Genomic DNA, 14,473 nt, shown 5'->3' on the forward strand with positions numbered 1-14,473 from the left:
CTAAAACTTAACCAAAATCCCTTTCTTAAAGATGACTATCTCAACGTTATCAAAAATCAACAAAGCTCTGGAGGCACTAACACTTCATTTCGGGTAAAAGACAATAAAATGTTTACATACCGACAACCAAAACAAGCTTTATCATACTTCTACCCAAAACGTGTAGTATTTTCTGATGGCGTATCTACTTTACCGTTACAAATTTAAAACCTGGGTAGTTGCTTACTTCACTTGCACACTGCCATAAAGAGTAGTGTTAAAATCACTAATGCTTTTATTTAACAAAAAGCTTTAAATGGAAAAACCCACTTGATCTTAGAATGAACTTGCTGAGTGTTAATGAACACAGTAAAATGTAAACTTTGTGTATGTGAGTATATTTACCGTGAATACAAGCGTTGTGTAATAACATAATCAGTAACAGGAGAGATGTTGTCATGTTTCTTTGTGTATTTAAGTTTATGTGGATATAGTAAAATGTATAAAATGACAAATATCAATGTTGTAAACAATATGTCATAAACAACACAATTGAAGAAGTGATGTTATAACTGTAGTGTTTTATACTGCAAAGACATGTAACTTGCATGTGTTTTATGTAATACAAATGTGAAAGAACAAACAGCAAATATGTGTTTACCTAAAACAAAACTTGTGTTAAACTAGAAATAATTAAAAGAAGATTTATTTCAAATCAAACCTACTTGTATTCAAAACATGCTGCTGTTTGCTTTTTATGTTAGAACTTTATCATTTCGTGTAGTTTGTGAAGTTAATAAATGTGAAATATGGAAACTTGTTGTTAGTTTTTGGGTGAGCTTAACAAACTGAGAGCAACAATGAGCTAGTTAGATTAATATTTTGATATAGTTAAAAAAAAAGAAAAAGTAGCATATTAAACTTTGATCACCTTTGTTATTTAGTATAATCTAATACTTTGGGCTTGATGATGATGCTGTTTGCTATTTATGTTGAAAAGTTTTACTGTTATAAGTAATTTGTGAAGCTAGTAGGCTAAATAAGAAAAGTAAAAGCTTAGTGTTAATCTTTGATTTAGGTTTGAAGACATAAGCGCAGCAACATTGAACTAGTTAATATGTTTAGATTGGTATAACATAGCCTATTAAACCTTTATGATTTTTCAATATACTTTAGGTATATTTAAGACTTATGTTTATATGAAAAAAAAAAAAGAAGACTGTTTTAATGTAAAAAAACAAACAAACAAAACAACAAAAAACATGTGTTTGAACTACAAACCAACAACTAATCTAAGAATAAGTCACATTAAAATTACAAGTAATACAAGCATAATTAATTAAGTACTGTTAAGGTACTTTAAACTAAGCATTATCATAATTTTTAACAAAACTATTCATCATAATATTATAAATTTGAGTTATTATTATCTTGAAATTAAATTTATATCTTGATTTAAATGTCAAGTTTAAACTATATAATTATTCATAAAAATTCTCCTATAAAATTTTAATCAAACCGGAAACCGATCGGAAAAAACGTCATATCCTGCTCTCTAGCGCCAGCCGTGTTTGGGGGTCCTGGCAATCCTCTCCCACTACTCCCCTCTCCCCGCACACGAGAATAACCAACTTTTATGATTTAATTTAGGGTGCTTTTGACAGAACATTTCTGCACGTAAAGCATTTTAAATCACCACTTTGGGCCCCTAATTTGCTCGCAATGCACTCAATTACCTTTCCGGGCCCTTTTGCTACACTGCGGGGCCCCCAGGACTAAAGAATAGCAAGTTTAATTCTTAAATTTAGTCGTTTAGGATGGTTTTAATCAAACATTTTTGCACGTAAACTATAAAATCACAATTTTGGGCCCCCCAACAAACACAGGCCTGGGTCCTCAAGGTTACACCGTACTCTCCGTACCCCCCTCTCATAGGCCTTGTGGCTGAGTGGTGAGAGTCGTGGTTCAGCTTTCGAAAAGGCTCAATGTGTGCCAAACATAATGGGTTCGCTATTAACACGTCAACCCAAGTTTTCAATATATCACACTGAATAGGCTACCATGCTGGAATTTGGAGTAGCCTACATAGCTTCGGCTCATTGCAAGTTTTCTTTACTTCTACTTTCCAAAGTGTGCTTAGTGCCTAGTCGCCACCACAGTGACCAGACCCAGAAGGTAGAAACAGAAATTTTGTTTATACGTTTTGTTCTTGATACACACCATGAAATGAATGCACGTGGCACTATGGTAGGCCATCACGCCCTTCAACTAGTAAACTATTTGTTTTAATTTACAGAAGGGTAAATTTGTCGTTGCTTAGTGTTGCAGCAAACAAGGAACCGAACTACATTAAGATGGTGGCTGCTTAGTTTTCACAATGCGGTGTACCAATATAGTTAGAATAAGCCCTTTTTCACGACTGGCTATTTCGGTTGATTGCAGGCGATTTATATGAAATATATCACTCTCTAGTCTCTAGTACTTCTGTATGTCATTAAACTGATAGATTAGCATTTATATCCTCTGACTGAAAAAGTGTTTTATAAGCTTGAGCCAAGCATTTTTGAATACTTGTTGAAGTGTGAACGCTAATACAGGCCTGCTTACTGCTACTGACAGTGTGCTATCCACTGATGATGATGTTCGTCCTTCGTTTTCGAAGATGGCCAACGAGTCTGGATTAACCTTTACTATGTGGTCGGCGTGCATAGTCAGAAAATGACTGATGAGGCCTATCTGTGCGGTGAAGCTTCTGCTACAGGATGGTCATGAGAAAGATGGTTAGATAGAATACTTGTTCATGGCTCGGATGCGCAGTTCCCATTTTTTAACAGCAGACAGCGTACGTTCTTTCTCGGCTATTCTAGACACTAGATTTCGCTAGAAAGTCATCTACACGAGCGCACACAAGAGAGCAAACCACAAGCGGTTCAATTGATTGTGACAATCATTGTCTCGGATTGAGGCAGCTTCTTCGAGAACTTAATCCTGATAGTGTCACATACTTGTGAAGGCTTTAGATCACTGACGCGGGTCCTGTTTCCAAGACTGACCATTGTCACCAACTAAGTGACCTAGGCTATGTGTTGTCTGCGTTCTGTGATGGGAGAAGAATCTCTGTACATTTTGTGAAATAGCTACAGAGGTTGTTTGCATATGTTTTGCTAAATCGGAGTTGTCTAAGAATATCGGAAAGTTGTCTACTTAACTATCTTAACAAACTGAGATGTTCGGTTACGGCAAATAAGCCTAACCACTTAGCTTTCTTTAAAATTTAAACTTGTTAGCTGTTAAATGTCATGGCCTAGCCTACTTCTAAATTATACCCGAGCATTACGAAACTTCGTTCGCTGAACTGACTTCTAGAATAGAGAATTCAAAACTTTTTGAATTTCTAGCAACTTCACTGAGGGAATCTATTACAAGTTGTGCGCTCTCATGATATCATAAGACAAATTTACGCTTTGCGAGTTTGGCCAGAATTTGCTCTTGCAACGTAACATCACGTAAAAAATTTACACCAACAATACAAGCTCACCATGACACAACCTGTAATGCAAAAAAACTAGCATGTTGTTTGCTGGATCAAGTTTATTTTTATGCAATTACACTACGACATAGTTATTGCCAGCAATCTCAAGGCAAAACTTATCCTCATAACAAGGCATAAATGCAATAATTCACCTTCAAAGTAAGGAAATAAGCGTTGTGTTTAACAATCAATGCACTTTTCAACTACATTTTCATCATATGCTATTTACATTTAAATCGCGTTAGCAGACGATGTTGAAAGCAGATGAAAGATTTCTAATCGAAACTTTAGTTTAATTCAAGCTGTATATTGAACTCCATTATTTAAGTCATCGGAAATTAGGCTTTGGTACAGATTTTCCTCTCGTTTGTGTCGTCGGTAGCGGGTTGCTAAGGAGACCGTTACTGTGACCAATGCTGCCAAGATAATGAAGCCAGACACTCCGACAATCGCCCATAAAAAAGAAGGTGCTGAGTCCGCTGCCGAAGTAGCACTTTCTGCAAAGTATTATAAACCTCTGATTTGTACACAATATAAGGATAACCTCTCCTATTGAAATCCGAAACGCAGGCATAGTGGTTGCCTCAGAGCCGTTGAGAGGATAACTTTGTCCTGGTACCAATGAGATCTCCAGGCCTCAAAATCAAGACCCTTCCAAGAAAAACGCGTTGTAGCCTATCCAACAAATACGAGATGGTTTCTTTAAGCTCCCGGGCTCCTTAGAAAGGTTATGGACCCCTAAAATCATCTCGGGCCTAAAAGTACCCCTAGGACTTTTTGTTAACGCTACTGGGTAGCCTTCAACCAAGCTCAAAATAGGATAATTTTAAAAACAAAATGTAAAATTGTATAATCTAAATCGTCGAAGTTGTCACGGCGCAATGGAAAATTAAATAAAAAGTTTACCGGCTAAGATTATCCTCTACTCAAAGAAAATTGAAGTTAAAATATTTTACACTGCAGATAAATCATTTGCTCAGAATTTTTTATTTGCATTTAAAAATTCATCTTTTTCGGAAACATAAGTAGGCTATAGCCTACATGGAACTCAAAAGACCCAAAAAACAGCATCACGTTTCAATACTCCTTTGAACAAATACTTGTAACATTTATAAACCTACCAGGCAATGTGAGAGCATAACTGTATCCCAACTCTTCGGCGGGAAGAAACATTTCCTTGTTGCTCACTGGAGGAAAAAATGGGACCATGTTGAAGTTCAGGTTGTGGCCGATGGGAGCGCCTTCTTGTGGATAATTTAGAGAAGTCATATTTGTCCTAAACGGTATAAAGCACTTTGCTGAAACCATAAACAAATTATTTAGCTTATTAATAATCATTCGCTATCTCCGCTTGCAGCAGATTGCGCATCAACATGGGTTATTTGATAGGGTTCGATGTGATTTTATGAGCCACACTGCTTCCATGTTGGCTCAAAGCAGATTGGAAGAGGGTGATATGTCACCAGATTATTACCCGATTTATCTTCACTGCGTTATGCAAAAAAGAACACAATCGGTACCCTTTTTAAAGTCTTTGGTTATGACCCGACCTGGAATCGAACCCAGGGATACCAGCACCAGAGCCGAAGGCGATAACCACAGAGCCACATTTAGCTTATTACACCAGTTAAAAATACATCAGAAGTGAGAAATCAAATATAGTTATTAATCCCTAAACCCTTGACAAACCCCAAAGCCTGTTTCACCCTAAAAGGAAGGTTATAAGAAGGTCCTTGTGAAATGTGCGGTAAACGGTTTTCAATTTCAGCTTTCAACGAAAAACGCTTTGATCATTTAATCTTCTATTGTAAACTATCACTTGAGTTTAGGTTCATTTAGGGTAAAAATAGGCGACAAACTATTACTGTAAATGACATACTGTATTAGTAATTAAAAATAAATTACGAATTTAATTCTTCTTTTTTCAGAATACTTTTCAAACCTTATCATCCATTCATCAAAGATCGCGTCTGTGAATGTGTGAAGAAGAACAAAAAGAGGATCATTGGCGGACGCGTGTGTGATTCCTCCAGTACCGTTCAAGAACAAATGAGCAAGATTATGTAAAGAGCGAACTCCTTCGTCAAACTGGCCATTTGCAGCAGCATAGCCTGAAGTACCAAGACTGTGCGTTACATACAAGCAACAATTCTATTTAATCTATTTTTCGTTATTGGAATGCACAAAAAAGCAGACAATGCAAAAATAATTCCAATAGTTAAAAAAAATCTAAATCACCCTTACAAAGTTTAGTTAAATCATAAAATTTCTTTTAAGGAAGCTAAACACTTTCAGCTGTCTTCAGTCCCCCCCGTTAGCTCAGTGGTTACGCGCCAGGCTCAGGATCACGCGGCGCAAGTTCGACTCTCGGGGTTCGCGGTTGAGCAACGCATTTCAGGACTGCTCTCCATTCAGCGGCGCCTAGTGAATGCAATAATTCCAACACTTCAACAATCGGAAAACTTCACTCTGTCAATCTCGGTAACCGTCCCTGCGTCAAGAGCCTCTACAAGTATGCAAAACTACCAGGAATAACCAACCATGGCTTTGTCAGTCCGAGGATAAAGATTCAAAACCAACCAACCAACCAAACCAATGCAACTAATACTTCACAATATTGCAGATTCTACAACTAGCATCACAAACCTCGATTTTTTTAAACTACTTTCTTCGAACAAGGAAATGTTCTCTTTTGGCCTGATTTTTAGCAAGCCAGCTGCGATTCTTCTGTGTTAAACTTGAATTTATATGAAGAAAACGGTTAATTGCTTTTGGAGAAATCCTGTACGGTGGCTAAGTTATATATTGCTTTGCATTTATCTTCTAATGAACTGCTTTGTTATTTAAACCTCAATTTGCTTAGCTAAGTCAACTTACTTTCTGTAAAATTTACATTTACATACCTTCATTCAGACAATAATTCTCAAGTAATATATATATATATATATATAATAAGCCAACTGTCAGAATAAAACTTTGCGTGTAGCATTATTTAGTTTGTGTTATAGTTCGGTAGTAAAGTTACCTTTTTTTGCTTTTAAGGACATTAAAAAATAAAATTAAATTGAAAAAGTTCAAAGATTTAAAAAGCATCTGTCAATAGTTTTGTTCTATGTTCTATTTTCTGCTCTTAACTGGTGGTTGCGCAACTCGTGATTTTAGAAATCCAATTGTAGTTTTCAGATGGGTCTTAATTTAGTTTTGCAACAAAAAAAAAACAAGTACTATAAGTCAAGCATGGTCTAACAATGCATTTATGATTTATTTTGTTACCTTCAAGAGTATTTCTAAAACTTCCATCAGAGTCGGAAAAGAAAGGAGGAGTGTCGTACTCATCAACTTGCAAGCATTGAGCAACATCTTCCGGAGTTGGAAGAGTTTGCACTGATGGACGATCTGTGTTTCCTCCAGGATTACGGCGGATGGGACCTTCACATAAATAGTTATGAAAATGAAGCGACATATTCGTTTTTTCATGTGGCTTGAGAACTTTAGTTTTCCTTGTGGAATTAATCGACCAAACCAAGTGTTCTATTGAACGGCATCCAGGCCGGATAGCGACTGTCAAAACAGCGACTGTCATAATGGCGACTTCATAATAGCGACGTAATGAAGTGAGCGACTGTCAAAACAGCGACTGTCATAATGGCGACTGCATTAAAACAGCGACTGTTATGATAGCGACTTAACACTTTAAACCGAACCAAACCGAACCCAGCTACTACAAGGCAGAGACCTGACTCAGCGAATGAAAAGATACGTGACAATGAACACACGAATCACTGTTGTACAGCAAAATCGAGGCCAGTATGATCTGCGGCAGTTCCTTCGAGCCCTTGCTCACAATTTAGAAATAAACGTGGCTTGATTTTTATTGCAAGACTTTTGGTTGTTTTAAAGTCCCTTTTGGTTTCAATCTTTTTCTAGACCCTGAATTTTATTGCAAGGCTTGACGACTTTCTGTTGTTTGGCTTGACTAGCCTATTTCTTTTTAAATCATGTGACTTCTATGGATAGTCCAAATAAAATGTTGTTTTAAAGTCCCTTTTGGTTTCAATCTTTCACTACGCAGTGTTTGCCTATTTGTGCGTGCATACGTGTGTAGAGAGGTGTGGGGGATGGAAGGTATGTGTGGAGGGGGTGAAAGAGTGCGTGTGCGCGTAAGCCTTGGATTTAATAAAAGAAGTGAGGTCGCTGTTGTGGCAGTCGCTGTTTTTGATGAATCGCTGTCGTGTAGTCGCTCTATTGACAGTCGCTGTTTTAAATGAATCGCTGTCGTGTAGTCGCTCTATTGACAGTCGCTGTTTTAAATGAATCGCTGTCGTGTAGTCGCTCTATTGACAGTCGCTGTTCTGACAGTCGCTATTTGGAACCCGAGCCCTATTGAACGTGTCGGCTTTGGGAAAAAGTTGCTTTTAGGTCATTGCCTTCTCGATTATAACTCACATTGTCAAAAAAATTTTCAACAGTTAATTTTCCATTGCGTTCAAAATTTATAGTTGATTTATTATTTAAAGTTTCTGAAACTTTTCAGCAAAACAAAATAACTTAAAAATTCAAGAGAATGATTTACGTTAACTAAACTCAAATTGGGCGATTCTTATGAGCGGCTTAAGGAAAAGCGGCGAAAAGACATATTTTTGATACAATTTAGCAACAGATGAGAGGGTATTCACAAGACTAAGATATTGATAGTAGTTTAGTCAAAAATCCTCTATTCTATAATTTTTCATGTCTCACAGTTTCCCAGTCCACCTACGTTATCAAAAAAACTTCGATTACCTTCAGAGGTTCCATTGCAGAGCTTCACGTTATCATTAAACCAATCCAAGTTCAAGCAAATTACATCCCAGTCCACAAACCTCGAGTTACTTCCTAACAGAGTCTGATCTGCATCATCGCTTCCTCCAAGAACATTGTCCGTACATATATCACATACTGATCCTGAAACATTTGTATTATACCTTTAAGTTCATTTGTTGTTATTTCTATCGTACAATAGTTTTTAGACCTTCATAGAGTTTCGAATTTCAAGACCGTATACTCAAAATAATAGCCTGATATATCTAAGCTTAATACTTAATTGACACGTATAATGGCAAGTCTGCTTTAATGATTTTGTAAAAACCCAACCTCCAGAGGCAAAATTCCAGTAAGGAAGAGTGAAGGAAGTGTCTCCGCTCATTTCTTGTAAATCACTTTCAAGCATCAGGAGATGCATCCTATGCCATGTAAGAAAAGCGGGACCTTCGTGCGAGAAATCAATGGCTGTGTAAGCTTGTCCAGGTCCAAGCAGAGTGTCGCGCACGGAGTAATAGTGCATCCAAACAAATAGATTGTAGATGGAAACGTTGACAAAGTTTGGAGGATCGGTTCCATTTTCTCCCATCAAATTTCTAAATAACGCATTTACATCTTACCTTTAGTATTTGCTTTGGTATATTTGGGGTAAAACCTGCACACTAGCTTTTCAAAAATGTTTAATTTAACCGTTGTGTTCACTATTATGTCTCATCATCAGGGTGCCTTTACTGCATAGGAGATTTGAGAAAAACCTAAGTTACTACAAAAAACATGAGAGACCGTTTTAAGTAAAGTGATAAAAAAATTGCGATTAGCGGTAATAGTGGCATGTGATTTTTAGTTTTTTCCGTTACTCATCTTAATTTGAAATAATTGTAGCTTTTCGACCAACTTTCATAATGAAACTTGTCTCTACAGCTTTATCATATGTTACCTGTAATGATCTTGTGCTATCACATAATCTGGATGAAAAGTGGTTTTAGATTGATCAAGGACATTCAAAAAAGTTGCTCTGTCTGACTCAGTCATGTTCAGGATGTTTTGTCTGACAGAAAAAGGACGCCTCTCTTGGCAACCATCTCCTTGCCAACCAAACTTGCACTTCGAGCAATCAAAACTTCCAAAGTTATCATTGCAAAAGCATGTCCTAAAATAACCATCACTCATTAACATATAGGTTAAGAAAATTAAGGTAAACTGATATTTAAATGGTAGATTATTTGATGAAGAGTGATAGCTAGAATGCAGTATACTCCTTTGAAAATAAGCATATCGTTGCCTAAGCCTACTTTCTTGCAAACACTTTTATATTTCTCTGGTAGCCTACTCACCTGTTAAAGAATCTTTCCGGCCACCGCTCTCGATCATCGATTCCCACAAGAGCATATTGCGGTCCATGCGGAGAATCGTCAATTACAATGTCATCGCATTTTCCTCTGCCCTCCTCTTCCCCGCAGGGACTCCCTGTACCATTGAGAAGGGGACAACACTCGTGACTTAAGATTGCTTCAGTGGTAGTGCACAGTCGAGGAAATTGACCTCTCACAGAAATGAATTTCAAAGCTAATGAAATGACCAAAAACGCGAAAGGTTTTGCTAAGCAATCAATCATGTTTCACTGAACTCAAACTCAGAGCTGTTTAAAATGCGTTTCTTGCTCCCGGAATATTAAAATTCTGGGTGAAACTGAAAGTGTTCTGCTTTTATACAAACAAAAACAATTCATTTTGATCCTCGTGATATCCGTGATAGGATTATCGTGATTTACTGACTTGTGACTTGCACTATTGCAATAATAAATTGTAATCAATCTTTACTATAAGCAACTTCACAATGCGATAAAGCTTTGCTGAAAGCCGATTAGGCCATGAAACACAATATTGAACTGTAGATCTTCAGTTCAGTTCAGTTGTTTTTTTATTTCTGACCATCATATCAAAACAATACACGTCAACATAGCAAAGGTCAAAAAAAAGGTAGAAGCGACAAAACGCGAACGTTAAAACGTGCTTGTGATCGAAGTAAGTTATTGAGTTGAAAAAAATTTGGCACGGTCGCAACACCTTCGAACTTGCTGGTTACATAGCCCACTTTTAAAATGTAATGAAGATCATGCATACCGAAACTTTGATGTAGCCTGGTATAAGCTAATGTCTTGTAGCCTATTGATGAGATACAACATACCTCGTAAGAGTTCAACAGCTTGGTTTTAAACCAAGAAGCAGTTACAAACTTTTTGGCTTTTGATGAGAAGCATAATGAAGCTATCATTAAAAGTTATTATCAGTGAAAATTCACATCAAAGTTTTTCTTCACTTGCATTTTTATTTTTACTTTAGCCTGTGAACTTTTGGTGGCACATTTAAAACTCAGGTACCGGTATTCACAGTTTGTTTGACAATGGAAAAAAATGCTTTTAGTTTCATGCGGTGGCGTAGCAGCCACCTGGCGGTTCTGGCTCTGCGCCAGGGGCGGCAGGCTGCAAGGGGCGGCAAAATGAGGCTGCACAGTGCACACAGCACGAGGTGGACTTTTTGGAGTTAGCTGTGGAAATTGACAGATTTAAGAGGCTGGTGCGAAGCAGTGAAACCACGTTTGATCGTAATGCAACAGCGTTTGATGTTTTACAGTGGTTAGCTCCCTGGGTTAGCTAAATCACACCTACTTGATTCGACACCATATTTATGCTTGTGTCTGAAACTTCATCTTACCATTGGTGTTTCAACTGCGAGCTGTGAGAGGAGTTTCTCAAAGCTCAGAATGATAAAGTCGTATTTTCGTTCTATCATAAATGATGATCGGCTATCAGCCAGGGGCGCGGGAACGATTTTTGACTGGGGGGGATGAGGCAGGATTATGAAAAAAGGGCACTTTTGTTGCTGAAAAGCCAATTTTTTTTTTAAAGTTTTAAGACAAGATATAGCGATAATGCTCATCCATCAGCTCACTATCGAGTAATGACACAAGTGGCTGGTACACAAAGAAGGGCATCATGCTATGTTATAATGATGTAACTCACTGTGTTGCAGAATTTTGGGTCTTGAATATTATTTTGAGGTAAAAATGAAAGATTATAATTAGGCTAAAAGCGAATAGCAGAAATTGTTATATTGCAAAATGTGCAGTAGGCTACCGGTAGCTTACATGATCTTAAAAGGGCACCATTGCCCCCCCCCCCCCCTGCCCCTCCATCTAGAGAAAAAATTGAAGGCAAGGAGGGCATAAATCGCTGTAAATTGAAGGCAAGGAGGCCTAAATCGCTGTAGCCTACGTCGCTGATATTTTGGAGAGACATGCAATAATTTATATCTCAACATGTGCCGAAAACTTCAACTTCCAGTTTTAATGACATACGAAGCTAAGTAGGCCTATAAACAATATATTACAGTTGGGGAGATTGAACTATAGTACTTTTTTCGATGGATTAATTTGAGATGCAGTGATGATGACGTATGCATTATAAAGATTGAAAAACCAAAAAATTCCGATTTAAGCCTTGGGAGAGTTGCTTGACAAGCAGAAAAGAGTTTGAAGATTTTGCTGTAGGCAGGCAACATAATAATAATAATGTTATGGTTTTATTTATTGTCGCTCTACAACAGCTAAGGTCTTTTAGCGACAGGGCTCATTTTTCATTTATAACAGGTTTACGATGTTATCAAATTATTACCCGACTCATTCTCACTGCGCTATGCAGGAAATAACACAATCGGTACCGTTTTTAAAGTCTTCGGTTTGACCCGACCTGGAATCGATCTCAGATCTACCAGCACCAGAACCGAAGGTGAAACCACTCGGCCACTGAGCCACATGTCTGCATGGAAAACCGTACGCTATACATTAGTTTGATTTAAGAAAATTGCAAAACACATACGGCTTTTAACTCGGTCTTTCGAGATCAATCCTGTTGGTATGATTTAAGTCTAAAGGGCGATGTGAGCATTTCTTTAAATCGTGCAAATGACATAATGACCCAAAGAACATTAAGAAAACAGTTGATGTCATAAGCCATCTGTAATAACCTCTGGTGGCTATACTTTGGTATGATGTAAGTTTGCAATGTTACCAGAAGTATATCTGAAGTCAAGGAAACGGCAGCGAACACGAAGGTTCTCCTCATAATGTTTCTCACAATAGATTCTGTCTTCTTTCTTGATTTTTTCGAGGCAATCTTTTCAGCTGAATCACATGAGGTAGAACTTGTATCAATATTTCCAGTTGCAATTGTTGGTAACGAGTGTTGTTGTGGTTTGTTCTTTTGATTCGTGCTTTGTTCAGTGTTTACTGTTAGGTCATTATTAGTATTTGGGTGGACACTCAGAGGTACGCAACTTGTAGAAGGTACAGTAGTACATCTGTCATTTGAATCTTGCAAACTTTGTTGGACCATTCCTTTTCGCAATGGGTATATGAGCAAGAAAAACAAAAAAGTTTGAGGGAACATAAGAGACAAAACGCTCACTACAAATACAATTGTCGTATTTCCTTGGTCAGGGACAAAAGTACACCCGTATATACTCGATGCATAGTTATGTGGGATGGTAGTGATGCATACGGCAGGGATTGCAACCACGATGATGATAATAATACTCAGAGTACTGCACACTTTAATCGTTTTATTCAAACTTGCAGCGATAAATTTATTTGAATAAAAAACTTTTTGACGAACCCACAGAAAAAGAAAACTAGACATAAGCACTAAGCAGTACAAGACAACAGCTGCATCATTTACCATGTCGCATTCTTCGTCTTTTCCTACTCCAAACCCAACATTGTTTGCCACCTGGTTTGATGCCAGTCTTATCAGGCACATGACGCAGGTGGTGACAACAAAAGTATAAATTATTCCCCCGTTTAGTTTGTCCGAGCTGTTTCCTTTCTTTGCTTTCCATCTTTCTGTTATGATTCCATAATCAATCAGCGATATGAGAATCCAAACTGTAAACAGAGTCAAAGTTGTGTTGACAGTGACCGGAACAATCCATTCTGGATCTTTAGTTCTGTCATAAGCAATCGTTTCGTTTTGAGTTGCTGTATTATGGTCGTAGACTGTCGTCATCATCAAGCTGTCAGTATGATTTTAGCTTTAGTTTTTGCCTACCTCGTGTTTCTGTAACATTATACTTGTCGTTACACAATACACAGCCAAAGCAAAAACTAACAGTAGGCCTAACTACTATAGCCTATATCTTTCAATACCACGATTAGCTCAGTCCGACCCGTTTGCTCAGTTGGTAAAATGCCCGCCTTTACGAATATTTTACGAATAATAAAGAAACTTCAAGATCAAGCAGTGCTGGCCCGACTCTTGGGATGTACGCTTGAGCAATGCATTTCAAGGACTACTCTCCGTTTAGCGATACCTACTGGATGGAAATATTGTACTTCAAACAATAACACTTTAACAATCGGAAACTTTACTCTGTCAAACTCGGCGACCAGACATGGGTCAGTGGTTCAAAGCCTCAAGTATTTTTAAAGAAGCTTTGTCAGTCTTAGGATAAAGATTCAATTAATTGATCAATTATGGGATGGCAAAAGCATAGACTCCAGGCCTTAAAATTTCAAACAACGACAACGCTTAATAGAAAAGCACCACTAAAATGGAAAAATTTACACGACAGTGATCACTTGAGCAACACAATTTAAGGGCAACGGCACCTGGCGGATGAATAATTCCAAGGCAGTGACACTCCGGCAAGCGGAAACTTTACTCTTGTCAATCTCAGTAATCGGGCCTGCGTCAGGGATTCAAAGCATTTTTACGTACTGATGGCCTATATGAAACTGCCAGAATTAAGATCTCAAACAACCTTTCTCAGTCCGACGATAGACATTTCCACGATCAATCAACTATTTAAACATTTTAGTGTCGGACACAGAGTGGTTTGGTTTTCAGGTTATGCAATGCAGGCAAAATGGCAAAAGACTGTGCTTTTTTCTTTAACCCTGAGATGTATTCAATTTCAAACTGGCTACAACTTTCTCAAATAAAGGTACCGTATGCTTTTCACACCACAACAAAAAAAACTCCGTAGGCTACGCCACTGGCGTGGACACTGGTGGCAATAACAAGGACATCAGAATATATCAGTCATTCAAAAGTCTGTATTAAGCCAACTTTATCTATGTAGAAATTTTTCCAAGTAAAATGCTATT

General features: G+C 37.6%; 1 protein-coding gene across 1 annotated transcript; it reads right to left on the reverse strand.

Annotated features, from left to right (window-relative positions):
• Positions 1 to 3,808: 3,808 nt before the first annotated feature.
• LOC145771068 (5,6-dihydroxyindole-2-carboxylic acid oxidase-like) lies at positions 3,809 to 13,373 on the reverse strand. The gene is made up of 9 exons (XM_082582812.1): positions 12,272 to 13,373; positions 9,646 to 9,868; positions 9,249 to 9,461; positions 8,645 to 8,907; positions 8,294 to 8,455; positions 6,785 to 6,940; positions 5,454 to 5,622; positions 4,633 to 4,787; positions 3,809 to 4,008 (listed from the first exon to the last, which is right to left on the reverse strand). Exons 1-9 carry the CDS (start codon positions 13,371 to 13,373, stop codon positions 3,809 to 3,811), a joined length of 2,643 nt encoding a protein of 880 aa, XP_082438938.1.
• Between the last annotated feature and the right edge of the window lie 1,100 nt (positions 13,374 to 14,473).

This window comes from Aplidium turbinatum, chromosome 5 (genome assembly GCF_918807975.1).
Source record: "Aplidium turbinatum chromosome 5, kaAplTurb1.1, whole genome shotgun sequence".
NCBI classification, from domain to species: Eukaryota; Metazoa; Chordata; class Ascidiacea; order Aplousobranchia; family Polyclinidae; genus Aplidium; species Aplidium turbinatum.

Bases quoted from the DNA above. Each gene is read 5' to 3' on its own strand.
- LOC145771068 (XM_082582812.1), bottom strand. From the start codon at position 13,373: ATGACGACAGTCTACGACCATAATACAGCAACTCAAAACGAAACGATT. The intron at 9,869-12,271 runs CACGATTTAAAG...TAGCTTTGAAAT, and splicing joins TTGGGTCATTATGTCATTTG to TCATTTCTGTGAGAGGTCAA. The intron at 5,623-6,784 runs GTAACAAAATAA...TTGGTACTTCAG, and splicing joins TTTTAGAAATACTCTTGAAG to GCTATGCTGCTGCAAATGGC.